The 27,718-nt window shown below is 41.5% G+C and overlaps 1 protein-coding gene across 1 annotated transcript; it reads right to left on the bottom strand.

Annotated features, from left to right (window-relative positions):
• Window positions 1-1,034: 1,034 nt before the first annotated feature.
• LOC139463549 (putative ankyrin repeat protein RF_0381) lies at window positions 1,035-27,718 on the bottom strand. Its single transcript, XM_071244822.1, has 22 exons — window positions 27,419-27,718; window positions 26,011-26,100; window positions 25,014-25,112; window positions 24,078-24,176; window positions 22,442-22,510; window positions 21,970-22,056; window positions 21,302-21,385; window positions 20,828-20,917; window positions 19,935-20,057; window positions 19,159-19,254; window positions 18,820-18,930; window positions 17,593-17,661; window positions 14,098-14,187; window positions 13,449-13,529; window positions 13,206-13,319; window positions 12,171-12,272; window positions 11,667-11,768; window positions 8,796-8,867; window positions 8,067-8,108; window positions 3,821-3,928; window positions 3,260-3,376; window positions 1,035-2,568 (listed from the first exon to the last, which is right to left on the bottom strand). Exons 1-22 carry the CDS (start codon window positions 27,446-27,448, stop codon window positions 2,311-2,313), a joined length of 2,133 nt encoding a protein of 710 aa, XP_071100923.1. The 5' UTR covers window positions 27,449-27,718; the 3' UTR covers window positions 1,035-2,310.

Here is a 27,718-nt window from a genome sequence, read left to right on the forward strand (position 1 = left end):
AGTTACCTCCTGATAAGCAGCTTTAGGTCGGCGGTGACACGCCTTGACGTTGTGAAACCCCGTTATTCCGGAAACCCCTCTATAAGGACGACTACTGTTAATTTACGTCAATAGTGATGATCCGTTAAACCGGGTATTTGTTAAGCATGTTAAGTGGAAATTCGTTAGGAACGGTACGGTTGAACTGACCAGGTTTCACTTCGTATTCCATGACATGAGAGAGAATCTTCAATCAAGCACACATATGGACACATGCCCTGCACAAGAAACAACACGTCCACTTGCATCAACACATGCACTCATCACAAACGCATAAACTGGAAACACATTGAGGTTTAGTTTAGGAGCGTGTAGATTCGCCGTGGGTGCCTTAAGCCGTTAAGTCTCCGTCAAACGGCACTCAAGCAGTAAGATAACGATGAATTTACAGGGGCATAACTCATCAGCGCGTCTCCTAAATATCCCTTTTTCCTGCCGACGGAAATACACACCAGCGTTCTCGGCTTGAAGAAAGTCGATGGAAATGAGTGTTTGAACTGCCAGTTGTACCAAGCAGCTGAGCTGGACAAACTTTAACAAGCTAATACAGGTTTTGGGAATGGACTTTTAATTTATTACGCAAAACTTCTTGTTTTTAACTTCCACCGGACCAAATATACATTAACGGTGAGACTTTTCTTGAATGAAATTAATTTTGTCCTGAATTTTAAGAGTATTTGTTTTCTTTTCTGAACCTTTGGGAACGTTTGCCAAGTCATATTTTATAGGAAAGAAATTCAAGGAACTTAATCATTATGTTATCTTGATGTGGGTCAATTAATAATGTGATTTCATAATAAAAATCGTTCAGATTACTGATAAAGTGACTGTAATGCTGAATGCCCGGTCCGTGATTAGTGGATGGGAGGTAACTCTGTCGAACACATCGAGTTGAGCATCTTTGTGTGAGGAATAGGTAAAACAGCAGTTCGAAACTAAGAATCAAAACAGGCACTTTATTATTTTCTCATTGCATTTTTAATTCTTATCACTGAGTAAGGGTCGATGCTGTGATGAAGGTCAGAACACTACTCTCTTGACAACAAAATGCAGTAATTGATTTCTGAACAAGACAATCAATGATTGAACTGAAAGTAGAAAATGACAGACTTGGAGAAACTTATTCAAACCATCAAACAGTTATCACGTGATAATGGAAATGAATGAATATATATATATATAAAATCATGTTTTGTCATGTTTCATTTGCAAATCTCTTTCTGAAAAGGAATCTATATGAAATTGAAAATTACAATTATCAAAACACACAGTAGTCCAACATTAGATGTAAGATAACACACTATGCCAGCACAGACATGACATACACACCCACCCAACACTGGGCAGCTGCATGGGCACAGCACTGTCATACACAATGTCATACAATGTCATACAATGTCATACAATGTCATACAATGTCATATAATATGGAGAAACCCTTACATGCTGCCTATGGTAAGCACATGTTCTCCGTGTCTTTTTGTAGTAATTCTTGAACTAGAGATCATGTATTGTCACAAGATATTGTTTAAAATAACCATTCAAAATTATCACAGTGGTTGACATGTACAACCTTTAAAGCCTGTGTTCATCCTCGACTATCCAGTGTTATATCTCCAGTCTATATTGATAAACAACTTTTATGATAAATATAAAATCAATAAACCCAAAGATGGTGGATGTTTCAACTAGACAGGGGATGTGCAGTAGCTCATGGACCTTGAATCATCCTGGATGATAGCCATACCACGGAATATCACAGAAACAGAGTTGAAGTTTGATATATGATTCTTCACTTTCATATACATAATATCACAGACATCACAAGTTGTTTCAATATACAACAAACTTAAGGTTATCACATTCATAACTGTTGCTTGAAGTTGGAAGATGACAACGCCTAGTTGCCTGAAGTTGGAAGATGACAACACCTAGTTGCCTGAAGTTGGAAGATGACGTCTAGCTGCCTGAAGTTGGAAGATTACAACGCCTTGTTGCCTGAAGTTGGAAGATGACAACGCCTAGTTGCCTGAAGTTGGAAGATGACAACGCCTAGTTGCCTGAAGTTGGAAGATGACAACGCCTAGTTGCCTGAAGTTGGAAGATGACAACGCCTAGTTGCCTGAAGTTGGAAGATGACAACACCTAGTTGCCTGAAGTTGGAAGATGACAACGCCTAGTTGCCTGAAGTTGGAAGATGACAACGCCTAGTTGCCTGAAGTTGGTCAATGTTAAGATCACATGTCAAGAGTTACAAAGATGGAGAGAAGATCAGAAGATCTGAGTAACAAAGATGGATGGAAACTGATGGTTGAGCTGCTCCATGACTGTCGGGTGGCTGTCTTCCTTCTCCCGGAGTTGCCACGCCCTCTTTCTGTCCATGCAGTCAGCTAAACTGGGCAGTCCCAAATATCGGGCTCTGTCAGCAGGAGACATCTCGATCTCGGCACTGACTGGCGGTCGTCCATTCGAACCCACATCAGATTCATCATCCTCAGTCTCTGTCTCAGGCTCAAAGTCAATCACATACTGAAAGTAGAACATTTAACTGTCATGAGAAACTGTTTTCGCATTTCTCAGAATTGAACATATGTTAGAGGCAAGGGGGTTACCTGAAAATTCCAGTTTCCACCCTTGCCAAACTAAGCAGGAATTATGGAGTTAAAATTTGGCTGGACTAATGAGTCTATGCATAGTCCAATCAAAATCCTGTAACCAAATCCACATCATTAACGTGGCAACTGCCATGCTGAATTAATTCGTTCGATTGCAGAGCATGTGTACAGTCAATTGGGCGTTGACAGATATGTTCCAAATCTTTTCATGTTTTTAATCAAGGTTCAAGGTTCAAAGTGATGTGATGCACTTCACGAGGGAAAATCTGTGTAATTTACATTAAAGATCTTTATTATCGATGAGATCCTTTTTGCAAGTGATATGAGAGGTGGAATCTGATTCTTCAGTAGGGGGAACATAGAAGGGACATATCTTGTAATAGCCACTGGTTCCAGCCTAGTTCGGCAAGGGTGGAAACGGTACTTTTCAAATAAGCTTACTCCCTTGCCTTAGGAAAATGGAGGCCTACAAGAAGATGACATTTCCATGCTGTCTGGGACTGTCTGACAAATGCAGTTTTACAACAGGTGACCTACTGAGGCCCTCATGGTACATGTGTATCTAAGCTGGAATATGGTGAGATATTGCAACAGTATCAACATACCACTTCTGTCTGTGTGAGGTCAGCCCCGAGGTCGGCCAGTCTCTCTGCGATGTCTGGTTTGTTGTAGTCCAGTGCCAGGAAGATGAGATCCCGGTAGTCCGGCATGAGGGGAACCAGCTGCCATAACACAAACACACGTGTGTCAGTAACACAAACACACGTGTGTCAGTGACACCAAGACACAGCTGCCATAACACAAACACACGTGTGTCAATCCCACCAAGACACAGATGCTAACACAAACATATATGGATATAATCACTAACCTCAGGTGCTGACACAGGTAACTATGACTAACCATAGGTGCTGACACAGGTAACAATGAAAACCCCAGGTGCTGACACAGGTAACAATGAAAACCCCAGGTGCTGACACAGGTAACTATGAAAAACCCAGGTGCTGACACAGGTAACAATGAAAACCCCAGGTGCTGACACAGGTAACTATGACTAACCCCAGGTGCTGACATAGGTACCAATGATAACCCCAGGTGCTGACACAGGTTACAATGACTAACCCCAGGTGCTGACACAGGTAATAATCACCGACAGGTTGACTTACCAGTTTGGGGAAGTCGACCACAGGGTGTGCCTTGAAGTACTTGATGGCATCCAGGAACTCACTCAGACCTTTCCTCTTGTTCTTCACGATCCGCCGCAGCTCCTCATACTAAACAACAGACAGTAGAGAAATACAGGACAAAACTCTCGGCCAATCCCAAACCAGTTCTTCATGTTATCCAAGCAGTGACCAGAAGTAGTACAGTTGTGAAACACTGTTTTCACTCTGAAGCAGCTAAATACCAGAGAGAGAGTGTAAGGGCAGAATAAACATAATCCCGTATAGAAAAGGATCTTTTGTGTAACCGACTGTATCTTTCAGTGAAACAGACTGTATGTTATCATGTCATGAACTGTATGTTGCTGTGTCACGGAATGTATGTTGTTGTGGGACAGACTGTATGTTCCTGTATGCCGGACTGTATGTTGCTGTGTAAATGTCTGTATGTTGATGTGAAACAGACTGTATGTTGCTGTGTAAACGTCTGTATGTTGATGTGAAACAGTCTCCTGTGACTCCGGCTCTTTGCTGACTAATTCCCCAAGAAAACCAGCACGTCATTTGGAAGGTATTGTTCACCCAGAACAGTTCCATGATAATATCATGAGCATCGATCCACGCAATTGGGATCGATGACATGCATCAAACAAGTCAGCGAGCCTGACCACCCGATCCCGTTAGTTGCCTTTTATGTTGATGTGTAACAGACTGTATGTTGATGTGTAACAGTCTGTATATTGCTGTGTCACGGAATGTATGTTGCTGTGAAACAGACTGTATGTTGATGTGTCACGGAATGTATGTTGCTGTGAAACAGACTGTATATTGCTGTGTCACGGAATGTATGTTGATGTGAAACAGACTGTATGTTGCTGTGTAACAGTCTCTATGTTGCTGTGTACCAGACTGTATGTTGCTGTGTAACAGTCTGTATGTTGCTGTGTCGAGGAATGTATGTTGCTGTGTAACAGTCTGGATGTTGCTGTGTCACGGAATGTATGTTGCTATGTAACAGTCTGTATGTTGCTGTGTAACAGTCTGTATGTTGCTGTGAAACAGACTGTATGTTGCTGTGTCACGGAATGTATGTTGATGTGAAACAGACTGTATGTTGGTGTGTAATTGTCTGTATGTTGCTGTGTAACAGACTGTATGTTGCTGTGTAACAGTCTGTATGTTGCTGTGTCACGGAATGTATGTTGCTGTGTAACAGTCTGTATTTTGCTGTGTAACAGTCTGTATGTTGCTGTGTAACAGTCTGTATGTTGCTGTGTCACGGAATGTATGTTGCTGTGTAACAGTCTGTATGTTGCTGTGTAACAGTCTGTATGTTGCTGTGTAACAGGCTGTATGTTGCTGTGTAACAGTCTGTATGTTGCTGTGTAACAGTCTGTATGTTGCTGTGTAACAGTCTGTCTATTGCTGTGTAACAGTCTGTATGTTGCTGTGTAACAGTCTGTCTATTGCTGTGTAACAGTCTGTATGTTGCTGTGTAACAGGCTGTATGTTGCTGTGTAACAGTCTGTATGTTGCTGTGTAACAGGCTGTATGTTGCTGTGTAACAGTCTGTCTATTGCTGTGTAACAGTCTGTATGTTGCTTCGTACCAGACTGTATGTTGCCGTGTAACAGTCTGTATGTTGCTGTGTAACAGTCTGTATGTTGCTGTGTCACGGAATGTATGTTGCTGTGTAACAGTCTGTATGTTGCTGTGTCACGGAATGTATGTTGCTGTGTAACAGTCTGTATGTTGCTGTGTACCAGTCTGAGTGTTGCTGTGTAACAGGCTGTATGTTGCTGTGTAACAGTCTGTCTATTGCTGTGTAACAGTCTGTATGTTGCTTCGTACCAGACTGTATGTTGCAGTGTAACAGTCTGTATGTTGCTGTGTAACAGTCTGTATGTTGCTGTGTCACGGAATGTATGTTGCTGTGTAACAGTCTGTATGTTGCTGTGTAACAGGCTGTATGTTGCTGTGTAACAGTCTGTATGTTGCTGTGTCACGGAATGTATGTTGCTGTGTAACAGTCTGTATGATCCTGTGTAACAGTCTGTATGTTGCTGTGTAACAGTCTGTATGTTGCTGTGTAACAGTCTGTATGTTGCTGTGTAACAGTCTGTATGTTGCTGTGTAACAGTCTGTATGTTGCTGTGTAACAGTCTGTATGTTGCTGTGTAACAGTCTGTATGTTGCAGTGTAACAGTCTGTATGTTGCTGTGTAACAGTCTGTATGTTGCTGTGTAACAGTCTGTATGTTGCTGTGTAACAGTCTGTATGTTGCTGTGCAACAGTCTGTATGTTGCTGTGTAACAGTCTGTATGTTGCAGTGTAACAGTCTGTATGTTGCTGTGTAACAGTCTGTATGTTGCTGTGTAACAGTCTGTATGTTGCTGTGTAACAGTCTGTATGTTGCTGTGTAACAGGCTGTATGTTGCTGTGTAACAGTCTGTATGTTGCTGTGTAACAGTCTGTATGTTGCTGTGTAACAGTCTGTATGTTGCTGTGTAACAGTCTGTATGTTGCTGTGTAACAGTCTGTATGTTGCTGTGTAACAGTCTGTATGTTGCAGTGTAACAGTCTGTATGTTGCTGTGTAACAGGCTGTATGGTGCTGTGTAACAGACTGTATGTTGCTGTGTAACAGACTGTATGTTGCAGTGTAACAGTCTGTATGTTGCTGTGTAACAGACTGTATGTTGCTGTGTCAGGGAATGTATGTTGCTGTGTAACAGTCTGTATGTTGCTGTGTAACAGACTGTATGATCCTGTGTAACAGGCTGTATGTTGCTGTGTAACAGTCTGTATGTTGCTGTGTAACAGTCTGTATGTTGCTGTGTCACGGAATGTATGTTGCTGTGTAACAGTCTGTATGTTGCTGTGTAACAGTCTGTATGTTGGTGTGTAACAGGCTGTATGTTGCTGTGTAACAGTCTGTATGTTGCTGTGTAACAGTCTGTATGTTGCTGTGTAACAGTCTGTCTATTGCTGTGTAACAGTCTGTATGTTGCTTCGTACCAGACTGTATGTTGCCGTGTAACAGTCTGTATGTTGCTGTGTAACAGTCTGTATGTTGCTGTGTCACGGAATGTATGTTGCTGTGTAACAGTCTGTATGTTGCTGTGTAACAGGCTGTATGTTGCTGTGTAACAGGCTGTATGTTGCTGTGTCACGGAATGTATGTTGCTGTGTACCAGACTGTATGATCCTGTGTAACAGACTGTATGTTGCTGTGTAACAGACTGTATGTTGCTGTGTAACAGTCTGTATGTTGCTGTGTAACAGGCTGTATGTTGCTGTGTAACAGTCTGTATGTTGCTGTGTAACAGTCTGTATGTTGCTGTGTCACGGAATGTATGTTGCTGTGTAACAGTCTGTATGTTGCTGTGTACCAGTCTGTATGTTGCTGTGTAACAGTCTGTATTTTGCTGTGTAACAGTCTGTATGTTGCTGTGTAACAGTCTGTATGTTGCTGTGTCACGGAATGTATGTTGCTGTGTAACAGTCTGTATGTTGCTGTGTAACAGTCTGTATGTTGCTGTGTAACAGACTGTATGTTGCTGTGTAACAGTCTGTATGTTGCTGTGTAACAGGCTGTATGTTGCTGTGTAACAGACTGTATGTTGCTGTGTAACAGGCTGTATGTTGCTGTGTAACAGACTATATGTTGCTGAGTGATAGCCTGTATGTTGCAGTGTAACAGTCTGTATGTTGCTGTGTAACAGTCTGTATGTTGCTGTGTAACAGACTGTATGTTGCTGTGTAACAGACTGTATGATCCTGTGTAACAGGCTGTATGTTGCTGTGTAACAGACTGTATGATCCTGTGTAACAGACTGTATGATCCTGTATAACAGACTGTATGTTGCTGTGTAACAGTCTGTATGTTGCTGTGTAACAGTCTGTATGTTGCTGTGTAACAGTCTGTATGTTGCTGTGTAACAGACTATATGTTGCTGAGTGATAGCCTGTATGTTGCTGTGTCATGGAATGTATGTTGCTGTGTAACAGACTGTATGTTGCTGTGTAACAGTCTGTATGTTGCTGTGTAACAGTCTGTATGTTGCTGTGTAACAGTCTGTATGTTGCTGTGTAACAGACTGTATGTTGCTGTGTAACAGTCTGTATGTTGCTGTGTAACAGTCTGTATGTTGCTGTGTAACAGTCTGTATGTTGCTGTGTAACAGACTGTATGTTGCTGTGTACCAGACTGTATGTTGCTGAGTGATAGCCTGTATGTAGGCACCGACCTTGTCCACACACTTTAGCTCCAGCGCCATGCTGAACTTGGCCTGGAAGAAGACAGATAGCAGTAACTATAGCAACACATTATAGTCATTATGCATTCATATCTTCAAGTTTCAGGCTAGTGACAATGTTACCCTTCAACGGTGAGACCGGTGAGACAGGTGAGACTGGTGAGACAGGTGAGACAGGTGAGACTGGTGAGACAGGTGAGACAGGTGAGACAGGTGAGACCGGTGAGGCAGTTTTGTGTTTATACGTCCAACCAAGTCACAGAGGCTTTCAACGTAAGGAAGACTTACACCACTGTCATAATCTCATGTCACTTGGTCCACAATGTGAACTTCTCTCTGATCATTATTCCAGTAATTTTAGTCATATTATATGTAAGATTATTTGATGCGGCAATTGTAAAGAAATAATTTGTATTGTTTGTTGTTTAACACCGCATTCATCAATATCCCAGCTATATGATGGCGTTCTGTAAATAATCAAGTCTGAAGCAGACAATCCAATGATTGACATAATGAGCATCGATCTACGCTATTGGGATATGATGACATGCATCAACCAAGCCAGCGAGCCTGACCACCCGATCCCGTCAGTCGCCTTTTACAACAAACACAGTCCCCTTTTACGACAAGAATGGGTTGCTGAAGACCTATTCTACCCCGGATCTCATACCCCAGTAAAGAATTTAATTAGACTGCAGAGAAGTGGCTTGAATTCCTTACCGTCTTGCATGTTGCCACCCATGCCGGGACCTGCCCCGTCACACCTCGGTAGTCCTCCCCCGTCTTCCAGCTCTATGAGGGTACCCGGCAGAACAAACACACTCTATCATACATGTGTCAAACAAGACTGAAATGTCTGACCATATGATCACAAACTCAGTTTCACAGTCTATATCATGCCTTGTATCATGTCTGTATCATGTCTTGTATCCTGTCTTGTATCATGTCTTGTATCATGTCTTGTATCATGTCTTGTATCCTGTCTTGTATCATGTCTTGGATCATGTCTTGTATCATGTCTGTATCATGTCTTGTATCATGTCTTGAATCATGTCTGTATCATGTCTTGTATCATGTCTTGTATTATGTCTGTATCATGTCTTGTATCATGTCTTGTATCATGTCTGTATCATGTCTTGTATCATGTCTTGTATCATGTCTGTATCATGTCTTGTATCACGTCTTGAATCATGTCTGTATCATGTCTTGTATCATGTCTTGTATTATGTCTGTATCATGTCTTGTATCATGTCTTGTATCATGTCTTGTATCATGTCTGTATCATGTCTTGTATCATGCCTTGTATCATGTCTGTATCATGTCTTGTATCATGTCTTGTATCATGTCTGTATCATATCTGTATCATGTCTTGTATCATGCCTTGTATCATGTATTGTATCATGTCTTGTATCATGTCTTGTATCATGTCTGTATCATGTCTTGTATCATGTCTTGTATCATGTCTTGTATCATGTCTGTATCATGTCTTGTATCATGTCTGTATCATGTCTTGTATCATGTCTTATATCATGTCTGTATCATATCTGTATCATGTCTTGTATCATATCTTGTATCATGCCTTGTATCATGCCTTGTATCATGTCTTGTATCCTGTCTTGTATCATGTCTGTATCATGTCTTGTATCATGTCTTGAATCATGTCTTGTATCATGTCTTGTATCATGTCTGTATCATGTCTTGTATCATGTCTTGTATCATGTCTGTATCATGTCTTGTATCATGTCTGTATCATGTCTTGTATCATGTCTTGTATCATGTCTTGAATCATGTCTTGAATCATGTCTGTATCATGTCTTGTATCATGTCTTGTATCATGTCTTGTATCATGTCTGTATCATGTCTTGTATCATGTCTGTATCATGTCTTGTATCATGTCTTGTATCAGGTCTGTATCATATCTGTATCATGTCTTGTATCATGTCTTGTATCATGCCTTGTATCATGTCTTGTATCATGTCTTGTATCATGTCTTGTATCATGTCTGTATCATGTCTTGTATCATGTCTTGAATCATGTCTGTATCATGTCTTGTATCATGTCTGTATCATGTCTTGTATCATGTCTTGTATCATGTCTGTATCATATCTGTATCATGTCTTGTATCATATCTTGTATCATGCCTTGTATCATGTATTGTATCATGTCTTGTATCCTGTCTTGTATCATGTCTGTATCATGTCTTGTATCATGTCTTGAATCATGTCTTGTATCATGTCTTGTATCATGTCTTGTATCATGTCTGTATCATGTCTTGTATCATGTCTAGTATCATGTCTGTATCATGTCTTGTATCATGTCTGTATCATGTCTTGTATCATGTCTTGAATCATGTCTGTATCATGTCTTGTATCATGTCTTGTATTATGTCTGTATCATGCCTTGTATCATGTCTTGTATCATGTCTGTATCATGTCTTGTATCATGTCTGTATCATGTCTTGTATCATGTCTTGTATCATGTCTGTATCATATCTGTATCATGTCTTGTATCATGTCTTGTATCATGCCTTGTATCATGTATTGTATCATTTCTTGTATCCTGTCTTGTATCATGTCTGTATCATGTCTTGTATCATGTCTTGAATCATGTCTGTATCATGTCTTGTATCATGTCTTGTATTATGTCTGTATCATGTCTTGTATCATGTCTTGTATCATGTCTGTATCATGTCTTGTATCATGTCTGTATCATGTCTTGTATCATGTCTTGTATCATGTCTGTATCATGTCTTGTATCATGTCTTGTATCATGCCTTGTATCATGTCTTGTATCATGTCTGTATCATGTCTGTATCATGTCTTGTATCATGTCTTGTATCATGTCTGTATCATGTCTTGTATCATGTCTGTATCATGTCTTGTATCATGTCTTGTATCATGTCTTGAATCATGTCTGTATCATGTCTTGTATCATGTCTTGTATTATGTCTGTATCATGTCTTGTATCATGTCTTGTATCATGTCTTGTATCATGTCTGTATCATGTCTTGTATCATGTCTGTATCATGTCTTGTATCATGTCTTGTATCATGTCTGTATCATGTCTTGTATCATGTCTTGTATCATGCCTTGTATCATGTATTGTATCATGTCTTGTATCCTGTCTTGTATCCTGTCTGTATCATGTCTTGTATCATGTCTGTATCATGTCTTGTATCATGTCTTGCATCATGTCTGTATCATGTCTGTATCATGTCTGAATCATGTCTTGTATCATGTCTTGTTTTATGTCTTGTATCATGTTTTGTATCATGTCTGTATCATGTCTTGTATCATGTCTTGTATCATGTCTGTATCATGTCTTGTATCATGCCTTGTATCATGTCTGTATCATGTCTTGTATCATGTCTGTAACATGTCTATGTTAACTATGTGTTACTATGGACAAGTCTTTGTTTGGCACTTACATATACATTGATTTTGTTGAAGTCATGAAAGCAAATATTGATAATTTCGTTATTGTTGTTTGTCAACATGTTTCTTGGTGCTAGTTCTGAAGAAGTTCTTATCCATCTTTAAAATAACAATGCCCAAGGAAGTGTATATAGTTTCATTCTCAGAAAGTACTCACCGTATCGAGAGCCTGTGTGTCTACGCCCCTCTGTATGAGAGCCAGGCGGATCCCCTCGGCTCCAGGAACGGAACATGCGTAGTGATACACGCTGCGTAGATGCTGCAACACAACACACCCTACTTGTACACAACACACCCTACTTGTACACAACACACCCTACTTGTACACAACACGCCCTACTTGTACACAACACATCCTACTTGTACACAACACACCCTACTTGTACACAACACATCCTACTTGTACACAACACACCCTACTTCTACACAACACACCCTACTTGTACACAACACACCCATACCCCACCTTATTAAGCTGAAGTGACGTTTTTGTCGCAGCAACTCATACAACTAATACATCCTCATGAAGTGAGACATTCTGTGTTGTATATGAAACATGTCAAGTACCATCACAGAAGTAAAGACAATTTCACTTTAAATGTCCATATCAATCAAACATAAAAAGACAGGTGCAGAGCAAACAATTATATTTTCAACTTACGCAATCTTTTACATTTATGTCCACTGCCGGTATTGACATTAAATATTTGGCAATATCGAAGTTCTCAAACAACACAGCCAGGTGCAGAGATGACCGACCTCCCTGAAACATATATACCTCCGATCACCTTCAACATCATATAGCCTCAGGACTTGCAAATACTTCACCAAGTCAAGTAGAAGTCTGTTCTGGAAAGTTCAGATGGCATTAGCTGGTAACGTTGTTTGTTTGTTTGTTTGTTTGTTGTTTAACACTGCACTCAGCAATATTCCAGCTATAAGATGGTGGACCAGACAATCCAGTGATTGACATCATGAGCATCTGTCCATGCAATTGGGATATGATGACATGCATCTACCAAGTCAGTGAGTCACGTTAGCTGCCTCTTACGACCAGCATAGTCGCCTCTTAATGCAAGCATTGGTTGCTGAAGACCAATTCTCTACCCGGATGTTCACGGGTCTCAGGTGATAATGGCTGACAAGCAGTTTCAGGTGAGAAGATTCAAAAGTTAGTCACCTCCCCAACCAATCACCTCAGCCTCAACCCTCTCAACGCCTCACGTGGTGAACAAGATGCAGATGGAGCTGTCATGACACATGGACTGGTAGAGACCCTATCAGTTGTATCATGATCTATTACTATCATCCTCATTGCTGGTGTTTGGCAATAATCACTACTTGACAATATGGCTGCCACTATGTATTGGTCTGTGTCTTTGTTGTTGAATGCCGCACTCAGCAATATTCCAGCTATATGAGGTGGCTTGTACATCATGGAGTCTGGACCAGACAATCCAGTGACTGATGTTATGAGCACGGTTACAGACCATCAACCACGTCAGTGAGCCTGACTACCCAATCCAGTCGCCAGCATAGGTTGCTGGGGACTTATTCTAACAGAGTCTCTTCTCACAACCAAAACAGGTTTTGGGGGACTAACCACAGCGTCTCCTCTTGCAACCAGTAAAGGTTGTGGGGGACCTTTTCTAACATGGAATCTGTTTTAAAAAAAAGTAATTCTGTGTTGTTGTACCTTATCCCTGGCGTTGACCAACATGTCCGGGCACTTCTCCGGGTCTGACAACAACTTCTCAACAACACTCTTGTTGGAATTTCGGATTTGTTTATGAATTAAGATGACATTTTTCTGAAATGAAAACATAACTTTAAACTTTACATCTGCCATAAACTCCATAAGTCAAAACTGTTTCCAAACAAGGGATTTCAGACGACATGTTTAAAATGTTTTTCAAACATCACGCTATCTATTGATTACCTGGAATTCTGGAAGCCAGTTTATAAACTTGAGTACATCATCCGTTTCATTCCCACAAGCATAGATGTAGGTGTCACGATACTGAAAACAACATCAATAGCAACACCTTTAAAAAAATCAAACTAAAACTATAACGAGCATTATAGAAAATGCATGCAATTTTATAAGGATAAAAAAACTGTTTTGTTTTCGGTCCTGACTTTGACGTATACGGTTGCTACAGTGGAATCAGAGTCTGAACCACAAACTGTTTCTAATCAAGAAAGAGACCACCTCTGTGGTCTAGTGGATAGAGCGTCTGCCCGGAGAGGGGAATGTCGTGGGTATGATCCCCAGATACATCATACCAAAAAACATTAGTACTTGTTACACTGCCTGGTGCTCATCAGTATACCGTGTCTGAGTGGGGTAGTCATGTTAAACTGTGGCATGGTATCTCAGTAGACTAGCACATTAAACTCGGCATTAGTCTGGACCAGTACAAGCAACCATAAAGACACACAAGGGCATGCACGTCGCCATATAAGTGCAATAATCTTGAATGCAACGTTGAACCCCATTTCACCTCACTTCACACCTCGAGAAAGACATGTGCGTCACTGACAATGCATCCACTGAGAGAGAGAAACAACATGCCCTCCACACTCACATTGTGCTGAATCAGCAGACTGTCATATCCGTCCACAGAGAGTTTCCTCAATGTCTCCAGGTCTGACCCTCTCAGGATCTTCACATAGAACTGAAACACAAGTCAGACAAGGATCAAACACAACAACAGTCAGCCACACACACAACAGTCAGCCACACACAACAGTCAGCCACACACAACAGTCAGCCACACACAACAGTCAGTCACACACAACAGTCAGTCACACACAACAGTCAGCAACACACAATTAACGGTCAGCCACCCACAACAGTCAGCCACACACAACAGTCAGCAACCAACAACAGTTAGCAACACACAACAGTTAGCCACCCACAACAGTCAGTCACACACAACAGTCAGCCACACACAACAGTCAGACACACACAACAGTCAGCCACACACAACAGTCAGCCACACACAACAGTCAACCACACACAACAGTCAGCCACACACAACAGTCAGCCACACACAACAGTCAGCCACACACAACAGTCAGCCACACACAACAGTCAACCACACACAACAGTCAGCCACACACAACAACCAGCCACCCACAACAGTCAGCCACCCACAACAGTCAGCCACACACAACAGTCAGCAACCAACAACAGTTGGCCACACACAACAGTTAGCCACCCACAACAGTCAGTCACACACAACAGTCAGCCACACACAACAGTCAGACACACACAACAGTCAGCCACACAAAACAGTCAACCACACACAACATTCAGCCACACACAACAGTCAGCCACACACAACAGTCAGCCACACACAACAGTCAGCCACACACAACAGTCAACCACACACAACAGTCAGCCACACACAACAACCAGCCACCCACAACAGTCAACCACACACAACAGTCAGCCACACACAACAGTCAGTCACACACAACAGTCAGCAACACACAACAGTCAGCCACACAAAACAGTCAGCAACACACAACAGTCAGCAACACAGAACAGTCAGCTACACACAACAGTCAGCAACACAGAACAGTCAGCCACACACAACAGTCAGCCACACACAACAGTCAGCATCACACAACAGTCAGCAACACAGAACAGTCAGCCACACACAACAGTCAGCAACACACAACAGTCAGCAACACAGAACAGTCAGCAACACAGAACAGTCAGCAACACACAACAGTCAGCAACACAGAACAGTCAGCAACACACAACAGTCAGCCACACACAACAGTCAGCCACACACAACAGTCAATCACACAGAACAGTCAGCCACACACAATTAACAGTCAGCCACACACAACAGTCAGTCACACACAACAGTCAGCCACACACAACAGTCATCGACACACAACATCAACCACACACAACAGTCAGCCACCCACAACAGTCAACCACACACAACAGTCAACCACATACAACAGTCAGCCACACACAACAGTCAGCCACACACAACAGTCAGCCACACACAACAGTCAGCCACACACAACAGTCAGTCACACACAACAGTCAGCAACACACAACAGTCAGCCACCCACAACAGTCAACCACACACAACAGTCAGCAACACACAACAGTCAGCCACCCACAACAGTCAGCCACCCACAACAGTCAGCCACCAACAACAGTCAACCACACACAACAGTCAGCAACACACAACAGTCAGCCACACACAACAGTCAACCACACACAACAGTCAGCCACACACAACAGTCAGCAACACACAACAGTCAGCAACACACAACAGTCAGCAACACACAACAGTCAGCCACACACAACAGTCAGCAATACACAACAGTCAGTCACACACAACAGTCAGCAACACACAACAGTCAGTCACACACAACAGTCAGCCACACACAACAGTCAGCAATACACAACAGTCAGCCACCCACAACAGTCAGCCACACACAACAGTCAACCACACACAACAGTCAGCCACACACAACAGTCAGCCACACACAATTAACAGTCAGCCACACACAATTAACAGTCAGCCACACACAATTAACAGTCAGCCACACACAACAGACAGCCACACACAATTAACAGTCAGCCACACACAATTAACAGTCAGCCACACACAACAGTCAGCCACACACAACAGTCAGCCACACACAACAGTCAGCCACCCACAACAGTCAGCCACCCACAACAGTCAGCATCACACAACAGTCAGCCACACACAACAGTCAGCATCACACAACAGTCAGCCACCCACAACAGTCAGCCACCAACAACAGTTAGCAACACACAACAGTCAGCAACACAGAACAGTTAGCCACACACAACAGTCAGTCACACACAACAGTCAGCCACACACAACAGTCAGCCACACACAACAGTCAGTCACACACAACAGTCAGCCACACAAAACAGTTAGCCACACAAAACAGTCAGCCACACACAACAGTCAGTCACACACAACAGTCAGCCACACACAACAGTTAGCAACACACAACAGTCAGCCACACACAACAGTCAGTCACACACAACAGTCAGTCACACACAACAGTCAGCCACACACAACAGTTAGCCAAACACAACAGTCAGTCACACACAACAGTCAGCCACACACAACAGTCAGCCACACAAAACAGTCAGCCACACACAACAGTCAACCACACACAACAGTCAACCACACACAACAGTCAGCCAAACACAACAGTCAACCACACACAACATCAACCACACACAACAGTCAGCCACACACAATTAACAGTCAGCCACCCACAACAGTCTGCCACACACAATTACCAGTCAGCCACACACAACAGTCAGCCACCCACAACAGTCAGCCACACACAACAGTCAGCCACCCACAACAGTCAGCCACACACAACAGTCAGTCACACACAACAGACAGCCACACACAACAGTCAGTCACACACAACAGACAGCCAAACACAACAGTCAACCACACACAACATCAACCACACACAACAGTCAGCCACACACAATTAACAGTCAGCCACACACAACAGTCTGCCACACACAATTACCAGTCAGCCAAACACAACAGTCAGCCACCCACAACAGTCAGCCACACACAACAGTCAGCCACCCACAACAGTCAGCCACACACAACAGTCAGTCACACAGAACAGACAGCCACACACAACAGTCAGTCACACACAACAGTCAGCCACACACAACAGTCAGCCACCCACAACAGTCAGCCACACACAACAGTCAGCCACACACAACAGTCAGCCACACACAACAGTCAGCCACACACAATTAACAGTCAGCCACACACAATTAACAGTCAGCCACACACAATTACCAGTCAGCCAAACACAACAGTCAGCCACCCACAACAGTCAGCCACACACAACAGTCAGCCACCCACAACAGTCAGCCACACACAACAGTCAGTCACACACAACAGTCAGCCACACACAACAGTCAGCCACACACAACAGTCAGTACCACTACTCGGTGAAAGGACTGTAGAAGATATATCCCAGAGTAATTCACTCCTGCTATAGTTTAGTCGGTGCGTCACTCTACATATAATCACCTTGTCTATCAGGTTGACCACATCGCGGCGACGAGCAAACCGAGCCACATCTCGAATATTTGACCCTGTCTGTAAAAAAATTCAAAGAATGGACATAAATCATCCACATATTATCCAACATGGAAGGACAAAATTAATTACAAAATCATTCACACTAAACTGCTCCACCTTTACCATTTATACAAGTATATGACACACTGTGCCAACGTACGAGAGCCCCCCCACACACACACATCCCCTATACTATGTATAACAGTATATGACACACTGTGCCAACGTATGCGATCTCCCCCACACACACACACATCCCCTATACTATGTATACCAGTATATGACACACTGTGCCAACGTACGCAAGCTCCACACACACACACATCCCCTATACTATGTATAACAGTATATGACACACTGTGCCAACGTACGCAAGCTCCACACACACACACATCCCCTATACTATGTATACCAGTATATGACACACTGTGCCAACGTACGCAAGCTCCACACACACACACATCCCCTATACTATGTATACCAGTACATGCCACACTGTGCCAACGTACGCAAGCTCCACACACACACACATCCCCTATAGTATGCACTCCCTCACATGGAATGTGCGCATTAATATATATTACGTCAGAAGGTAAGTGCTTTTGTCAGGCGGAGAGAGTCAACAGTCAATTGCCTACACAAATTGTTTCTGCTTGCCTTCCGCGGCAATCCATCGGTCTGTCCGCTGGAGAAAAGGCCCTTTATCAAAGGGAAGCTCCTCTAACCCTAGTTATGTTAGTATAAAGTCGGCCTGTCCTGTCCTAATGTTACTAAGTGCAGTCAGATGTACACACAGCGACAATATGAGACACGGTAACAATTCCGACATATTCCGGCCAAATCCAACTGTTTTAATTGAGTTCCAAGCTGCAGAGGTCTACAAGCACAGATATGGAAACTGATCCCACTGGTCTAGTGTCCTCGTTAAATTGTTTCGCAATTCATATCTCCAAAGTTGCCAAAACTTGTGAATACCTTACCTATGTCCCAGTTAGACACTGATTTTCAGTTAGACACAGTTTGTTTGTAAACACTGAAAGTAGTCCCTACTTGACCTTTGATATTTGCTTCTCTATCCGTATATCACCCTAACGGATAAAGTGTTTATGCCAGGCTGTGCCCAGTATGCGAACTCCCTCCCCACCTCCCCAGTCATCACCCAGACTGCCGGCTCACCTCATCCCTCTCCGCTATGTAGGCTCCCTGCTTCAGCATGTACGTGATGACATCCAGTGGCATGGCTCCATTGGTCTTGTCCAGACTGAACATCATACAGTTCCGTCCTCGCTGTGAGTGCAGAACAGCTCATGGTCATGTTCCAGAGATCACACCAACTACCTGGCACCACTTACACATGTTGTCTTTCTGACATTAGGAAAAATAATGAATAGACTGACGCCTTGAAATGATTTGTGTTCACATTACCAAAACCCAAGAGCATTATTACTACTTTGATTATAAAGTGATTTGCCAAGAAACCATTATTGCTGCTATATTTATATCTGCTTCAGGTACCTCATCTTTCAGGCTGAAGTCGGGCTTGCTCTTCAACACCTTCCAAATAATCTCTGCAGGCAGCTTGCTGTTGATGCCCTCAAAGTACAGGGGACCCTGGAGTGAACATTAGGAGAGCATACATCATCATCATCATCATCATCATCATCATCATCATCATCATCACTCAGCAGTGGGGTAAGTGTTGTCAACATACCCAGTAGTACACAGTGTTAACATATGCAATGGTCGACAGTCCTGTTAACATACGTACCAGACAGTGTTCTTAACATACCCACTCGTAGACAGCATTGTTAACATACCCAGCCAGGAGTAGACAGTATTCTTAACATACCCACTTGTAGACAGCATTGTAAACATACCCACAGTAGACAGTATTGTTAACATACCTAATAGTAGACAGTATTGTAAACATACCCACAGTAGACAGTATTGTTAACATACCCACTTTCAGACAGTATTGTAAACATACCCACAGTAGACAGTATTGTTAACATACTCACTTGTAGACAGTATTGTTAACATACTCACTTGTAGACAGTATTGTTAACATACTCACTTGTAGACAGTATTGTTAACATACCTACTAGTAGACAGTCTTGTTAATGTACCCACTAGTAGACAGCATTGTTGACATACCCACTAGTGGACAGCATTGTTAACATACCCAGGAATAGACAGTATTGTTAACATACCCACTAGTAGACAGTATTGTTAACATACCCACTTGTAGACAGTATTGTTAACATACCCAGTAGTAGACACTGTCAACATACCCAGTAATAGCTGTTGACAAGAACAGGTAAGTTGACATCAGCGCCCGCATTACAGATGAGGGTCACAAGGTCGACGTCATGGAGACGGATGGCGTACTGCAGGATATGTCGCCTAGTAGAAGCCTGGAAGCAGAATGACGTGCTTACTGAAAGTCTTGCCAGAAAGGACATAATGTGCTTAGTATGCAGTTCTGCAAATACATCCTGAGGCAAGGGTGTTATCTAACTGCAAAAGTCGTTTTCACCCTTGCCAAAATCGGCTGGAATTTCTGGGCTCGATCGTAGCGCCACCAGTGGCTATTATGAGTTATGTCCCTTCTATTGCCCAATCAGATTACACCTCTCACATCACTTGCATTTGCTTCAAACAAAATGGCATCGCCCAGCCAAGATTGATAATCAAGATTTTGATTGGACTATGCATTGACTTGTTAGTCCAGCCAAACTGTAACTACGGAATTCCAGCCTAGTTCAGCAAGTGTTTAAACTGGACTTTTACACTGAGTTAACTCTCTTGCCTCAGGAAGACGGCAATATACATCAAGAGTGAATACTGCACTCAGACATATTCTAGCTATACCATGCACGTTGGAGATAATCATCTCTGGACTGACAAATCAGTGGGTAATAATTACATTATGAACAGCATCCGAATCCACCAGGACACCATGACACGCATTCAGGCTGTTCTACCCCCCTGGGGACCATGAATACATGATGCAGGATATTAGAACCTCCAACACCTCCCAACCAGTCCAAGCCCACATTTCCATAGTAACAGTATTATTTTTATTGTCATCATCAAATGTACCACATCAGGTATGCTAGATGATGACAATGCCGATCATGTTCCCGAAGAGACCTGAGGACAGACTGGTTAACTTGTCACTCACATGATTGAGGAAATTGATATTGCATTTCGATTTCTTCAGTGCGGCCTTCACCTTGACCTTGTTGACCTCCAGCACTCCATAAACTGCATCCTACAAAGGTCAATGGATGAAATGAGTTAGGGCTGTTTTCTGTCATTAAAATATCATCAAAATATAAGGAATGGGACGACTTATTTTAAAGAATATATTTCAACTCATGTAAATCAAGATATTATTGCAAGCACGAATTAATGCAAGAAGTGTGAGTGTCCCTTGCTCCCATTAATAAAGTGACTCGGTTTTATCTCGACTTATTGGAGTTCATTGTGATGTCAGGTCACTCTGATCGGTGGAAACAATGGCAGATATAACAAAGCTACTTGCATTTACCTTATGACACGTCTCAGGCCATGGGTCCACACCTGTATTAACTTGATGGTGCACTCATTTCATGATTTACAGCAGCAGGGAGGGAGGACAGGGGAGGTAACTCACCAAGGTTGGTTTGTGGTCATCCAGCAGGAAGACAATGTCATGGAACTTGAGGGCCGCAGCAAACTGGCGCAGTGTCTGGCCATTCTGGGGGAGTTCAACATGACATACAGGTACAACTGATCTGTTTAACGGAAACAAGTAATCTTCTAGCTATGGTTGGTCTTCATCCAACTGAAGACTAATTGTTACTGACGGTGATATAAATGCAGCTAATATACATAAAGGTGGCATATGAATCCTGACTGTATTATATAGAGATCATTATATCACATGTGTGTCATACTAATTTTATTAAATGAGTGTCAGATTTCTTGTAATTCCTGAGCGATGAATTCTTTCATGAGTTTGGTAAAATCAGTATGACACACATGCAAGCGTAATAATGTATTTGTAAACCACAACTGACGAATGACGTCAACAATCTTTAGGATACATGGAGGTGATATTTAGAATTGACTTCAAAATTGTTGTGTTTTTGGAGGTATGAAACCTGGTGTGCACACTGTGTGTATCTGCTGAGCAATAATGCAACACAGACCCAGACAATTCTACCATCAGCCAATCAGGAAACAGAATCCGTTAGTGGGTGTGGCCTAATATCACAAATAACTTGCAATTTATTGATACGGTAAAATGGATGAGTTGACAGCAAGAGGTGACATACGCACCCTGACAGAGTCCACCATGCTCCAACAGTGCAGCAGCTCCACCACCCGCTCCACATCGTGTTCAGACACCGCCTGGAAGATCCCCGGCTGGAGCCACAACAGCAGAAATATTAGAGTCACAGTATCCATGACAACAGAAGGGATATTATTTTCACATTATCGGTGGCATTAGTAGAGCTAATACTATCACAGTTTCCATGACAACAGCAATGATAGATATTACTATCAGAGTATCCATCACTACAGTAGAGATATTACTATCACAGTATCCATGACAACAGAAGTGATATTACTATCACAGTATCCATGACAACAGTAGAGACATTACTTCACAGTATCCATGACAACAGTCGAGACATTACTATCACAGTATCCATGACAACAGAAGTAATATTAGTGTCACAGTATCAGTGACAACAGTAGTGCTTTACAATTATAATGATTGTTCAGTAAAATAAGAAAGTCATATTACCTGGTACTTGTTGTATATTGACTGCCAGAATTTGTTTTTAGTTTTAAGCTCGGAGGCCGTCTTTCCATCCTGTCAAAACATATCATCAATTATTGTACAGTCGAACCTTGTTATCTCAAACTCTGTTATCTTGAACATACCAATATCTCGAACCGATCCAGTCCCAACCGCCTCATAATATAAACACACATAAATTATCCCTCTTATCTTGAATTTGAGATAAAAATGTGCAGTGCTATCTCGAACCTTGTACTCAGTCCCAAGTTTTACTTTACTATACAACTTTGTACCTTTATCTCAAAGTTGTCATAGGCACCTTATCAGTTCTGGGAAGTGCAAGTATATCTAGAACCTTTCCCCACACCCCTATTATCGCAGTTAATGTACAGTGCAATTGCTCATTCAGTTATGTACATATCCTTTAATGAAATTGTAATGTAATCTTTATTGACAAATATAATATCGTGAGTAGATATGAGTAGAAACACTTCCTTGTTACTCAGAAAGTGCCAATCAAAGTCAGATTAGAGGACTCAAAGCCAGCTGTGTGACACCAATCAAAGTCAGATTAAAGGACTCAAAGCCAGCCGTGTGACACCAATCAAAGTCAGATTAAAGGACTCAAAGCCAGCCGTGTGACACCAATCAAAGTCAGATTAGAGGACTCAAAGCCAGCTGTGTGACACTAATCAAAGGCAGATTAAAGGACTCAAAGCAAGCCGTGTGACACCAATCAAAGTCAGATTAGAGGACTCAAAGCCAGCTGTGTGACACCAATCAAAGTCAGATTAAAGGACTCAAAGCCAGCCGTGTGACACCAATCAAAGTCAGATTAGAGGACTCAAAGCCAGCTGTGTGACACTAATCAAAGGCAGATTAAAGGACTCAAAGCAAGCCGTGTGACACCAATCAAAGTCAGATTAGAGGACTCAAAGCCAGCTGTGTGACACCAATCAAAGTCAGATTAAAGGACTCAAAGCAAGCCGTGTGACACCAATCACAGTCAGATTAAAGGACTCAAAGACAGTCGTGTGACACTAATCAAAGGCAGATTAAAGGACTCAAAGCAAACTGTGTGACACAAATCAAAGTCGGATTAAAGGACTCAAAGCCAACCGCATGACACCAATCAAAGTCAGATAAAAGGACTCAAAGCCAACCACATGACACCAATCAAAGTCAGATAAAAGGACTCAAAGCAAACCGTGTGACACTAATCAAAGCCAAATTAAAGGACTCAAAGCAATCCGTGTGACACCAATCAAAGTCGGATTAAAGGACTCAAAGCCAACCACGTGACACCAATCAAAGTCAGATTAAAGGACTCAAAGCAAACCGTGTGACCCGAATCAAAGTCGGATTAAAGGACTCAAAGCCAGCCACGTGACACTAATCAAAAACACAATCAAATAACATAATCAGCTGATCATATAAACTGTCTACAGCAAGGGTATGTGGCAGCTGACAAATGAGGTATTTGAGTGTACATCTTCAGTCCCTCATCACAGACCCTGACACAAACACATCTAAAACTCCCAAAATAATTTACAGTACTCTGGCAAGTCTAGTTTTTTTTGTTTCACATCTGCAACACATGTTTGTTACGGAGACTGTTAGGCTAGCGTGTCCTGTTCACCTTGTTCCTGACAGTCGGGTCAGCGCCAGCAGCCATCAGGTCAGCGACATGGCAGCATTCCTCCTGCAGCGCCGTCACGTGTAGGGGTGTGTTGCCGTGCTGGAGCGACACATGGTCAGCAGAATTACAACATGTACTCACAGTGGCTCAGGTAGGGGTGAAATGATACACCAAGGTCACAATACGATACATATCACGATACATGTCACGATACGATACGTATACTGATAGGCATATTTACGTCAAATCGCATGGAAGCTTCTTGACAATAAATATTTCAGAGCAAGTTCAAAAGGAAACCCTAGCTGTAGACACATGTTGTAGTGGCTAGTTTTAGTAGTGAACTTGTTACGCTAATTACAACACATCTTGTGTTCTCTTACTGACAAAAACGTCAGGGATCATTCAACGTGTAGTAAGTAATTTATGTATCATCTTGAATCGATACAGAAAAAACGTATCGTGTATCATATCCCCACCACTGTCGTCTCTAACAAGGAGCTGCTGTTTAGGAATGCGTTTTATGATTGTTCCCGTTAAATATTAGCTCACTCACTCACCAACTTACCCACTCACCAACTTACCCACTCACTCACTCACTCACTCATTTTTTAAAGCTACAAGCAAAAGATTTCTTTTAAGGTCAAAAGTAAAATAAAAAATTTGGTAAGGACTACAGGACTAGTGCCAATTTCTAACGCTGATAACACTCAGAATCACTGTTGTGGTTCACACAGCGGCAGGTTGAAGGTTGCTGGCCACAACCACAGCAACAGGTTGGACAAAACATAATGTAGAAATTATTGGATGCACCACATTGATGTATCTTAACATGTGCCATATAGATCAGATGCATATTGCAAATTTGCATCCATTGAGGGTTTCTTTTCATCACATTATATTTTAAACTGAGGAACACCACAGGACAAAACTCACCCTATTTTGTGCGTTGATGTCGATAGGTGTTGTGAAGAGGATGTGGATGATGTGCGGTCGGTGCATGGTGCACACATAGTGCAGGTACGTGTTGTCTTTCTGAAACATGAGACAACTTTCTGATAACTCCACAGGGTAGACAACTCTGCAACTCTGCAGAATATATAACTCCACAGGGTAGACAACTCTGTAACTCCACAGGGTAGACAACTCTGTAAAACTTCAGAATGTATCACAAGGGTAGACAACATGAGCTATGTGAAGTTTTGGACGTGTGGTTTACATAACATATGACTAGTACTTTTGGCTAAAACTACTGTAGTCTTTTAATAGAAATGTTCATTTGTCTCAGAGAATGAGAGAAGTGCTCTGTCTACCCTTGTGCTACTTGTTAACTCTGGGAAAGGGTTGCAGCAATAGGGTTGCAGCAATAAGGTTTTTGGATGATCTCGTACATTGTGAGATCAAAATACAATACACAACAGCACATGTTTAAAGTTCAGAAGGGTCCAGGGATCATTGAGGTTTGTTCCTGTAGTAATTGAATCAAGGGACCCTAACTTCTTAGATTTGCGTTATGTTTCATCTAAAACACAACACAACTCCATACATGTAACAGAGCTGTATACCATCATCAGATGGAATGACTCGACACTCAACCAACATATATGTAGTAAACCTGGTCACATACAGTAAGAAGACAGTAGTTGATTTCATGCAAAATAACATATGCTCCTCATATATACATACATGCATCTATCGATACAAACGTCTTTGAATATGACTCCTGCATCATGGCATCATGAATCATTGACATTTCAGGGAATCACTGCAGTTCTACACTGATTCTGAATTTGTATAAATCTAGCATCAACATATAGTTATCATAAAGTGATGATGTTAGCTTATTTCTTATTTCACAATTTTAATCAGAAATAGAAATAAAATTACCTAATAATTTCTTCCCTTGAATGTTAAAAGAAAATTGTTAACAAACCCTGTCTTTGAATAGTGGATCTTGGCCTTGCTCCAAACACATCTTCAAGTCCTTGATGTTGCCCTGAGATATTGCTTGTCCAATCTTGGTCTGCATTATTCACATGCATGAAATACTCATACACATACAACACACTGGGACAAAATCGACTTTTCAAAGTAAATTGAGTAAAATTGAAACAAGCCAAGGAAAGCAACATTCTTGATAAATAGTTTACTGGTTAGCGACCAGTTATCGCTGAGGACCAATCATTGCCAACTCCCCATTATAGCAGGCACATGATCGCATCTCAATTTAGTTTTGCTCGTATTCATTAGAGGCAAGAAATATTTATCTGAAAATGATGAACAAAACGGACTCTTGTGTGGAAATATTAAAAACAAAACACCATAATGACCTTGCTCAAATACACCTTCAGAAAAGTCATGTGACTAATTCACGAGAAAATATAAATCAAACAGAAACACTTTCAATTCTGTCATTGCTTTCTATCTGTCAATATACAGTATAAAAAATGAATAATCAGTATATATCGCGAAGTCCATAGTACAAAGTGTTAAGGATAAGCATGTGTAGATCGAATTTTGGGAATATTGTTTTTTTTCAGTTTTCAGATGACAAATTGATAATGGCATTTCTTATTCATTTTGATGAATAAACAAAATTGAGTGCAATACCTGAGATATTAAAAAATGTAATTTGTATAACTGAAGCGGTGCGCATGATTACATGGCGTGCGCTATTAAGACGATGGCGATAACGGTACAGTAACAGGAAAGTTCTATTTCCACTGTTTTTGATTCCCTGTCGAAGCGTTATAACAGAAATCAACTGCTTATAGTACCGGTATCATAATAATTAAAGTTATTGGTACAGTCAATTTCGTACACAGAATATGTCAGAAATAACATGAAAAAGGAGGAAAACAATGCTGAATGTAGTGGGGCTTACAATACTAATGTGCATACATTATAAAGTAGCAGGGTAATCAAGACAAGGGATTAATATATTTGTGACTTTCTTAACAAATCAACCAAAACGGTTAATCACACCACAATATTCTCCACAGTTCTTGGAGGATTTCCCGACCATGATGATATTAATGGGTTGAGTAAAATAAGAGAAAGACTTCCGCCCATATCCCCCACTCAAAAACTGATATATGCATGCTCTGCTGTTCAATCCTGTTAATTACATATATAATTTGGGGGAGATGTGTCTAATATATAATATGGATACATTTATATATCGAAGAATTGCAAGTGCTTCAAGATATAATCGCATTGTCACTCTTATTATGCTTATCGCTATTTTATATTAAAAAATCATAGTAACTTAATTTTACAACAAAGAAAATTTACATTAACATCCACACAAGAAGGAATCGGATACATTTCATGAAACGTACCTTAGCAAGCTGCAACATTTCGCCTGCCATCTTGAACTTGCTCTTAAATAATTATCAACACGACAACGGAAGATAAATGTGACCGAAAATAGGACAATTCGAGTATCCGCCGCCGTGCGTCGTTACGCACGAACTCTCCGCTAAAAACAGAAGCAACTTTTCGTTACATTGTTATAAAAATATGTCAAATTAGATGTTAAAGTTAACAAAATTGTCTACGGAATTATTGTCATTCGCCATATCGTTGATCAAATCGAACTTGAATTGCTTTGTTACAAATTTCAATAAATCTTTTCCGCC

The sequence above is a fragment of the Haliotis cracherodii genome, unplaced genomic scaffold, assembly GCF_022045235.1.
Source record: "Haliotis cracherodii isolate W230 unplaced genomic scaffold, xgHalCrac1.p SCAF_16, whole genome shotgun sequence".
Lineage (NCBI taxonomy): Eukaryota > Metazoa > Mollusca > Gastropoda > Lepetellida > Haliotidae > Haliotis > Haliotis cracherodii.

Coding starts and splice junctions, on each gene's coding strand:
- LOC139463549 (XM_071244822.1), bottom strand. CDS start 27,448: ATGGCAGGCGAAATGTTGCAGCTTGCTAAG. Junction 11,769..12,170: donor ACATAAATGTAAAAGATTGC/GTAAGTTGAAAA, acceptor GTTGTGTTGCAG/CATCTACGCAGCGTGTATCA. Junction 3,377..3,820: donor TGGTCGACTTCCCCAAACTG/GTAAGTCAACCT, acceptor GTGTTATGGCAG/CTGGTTCCCCTCATGCCGGA.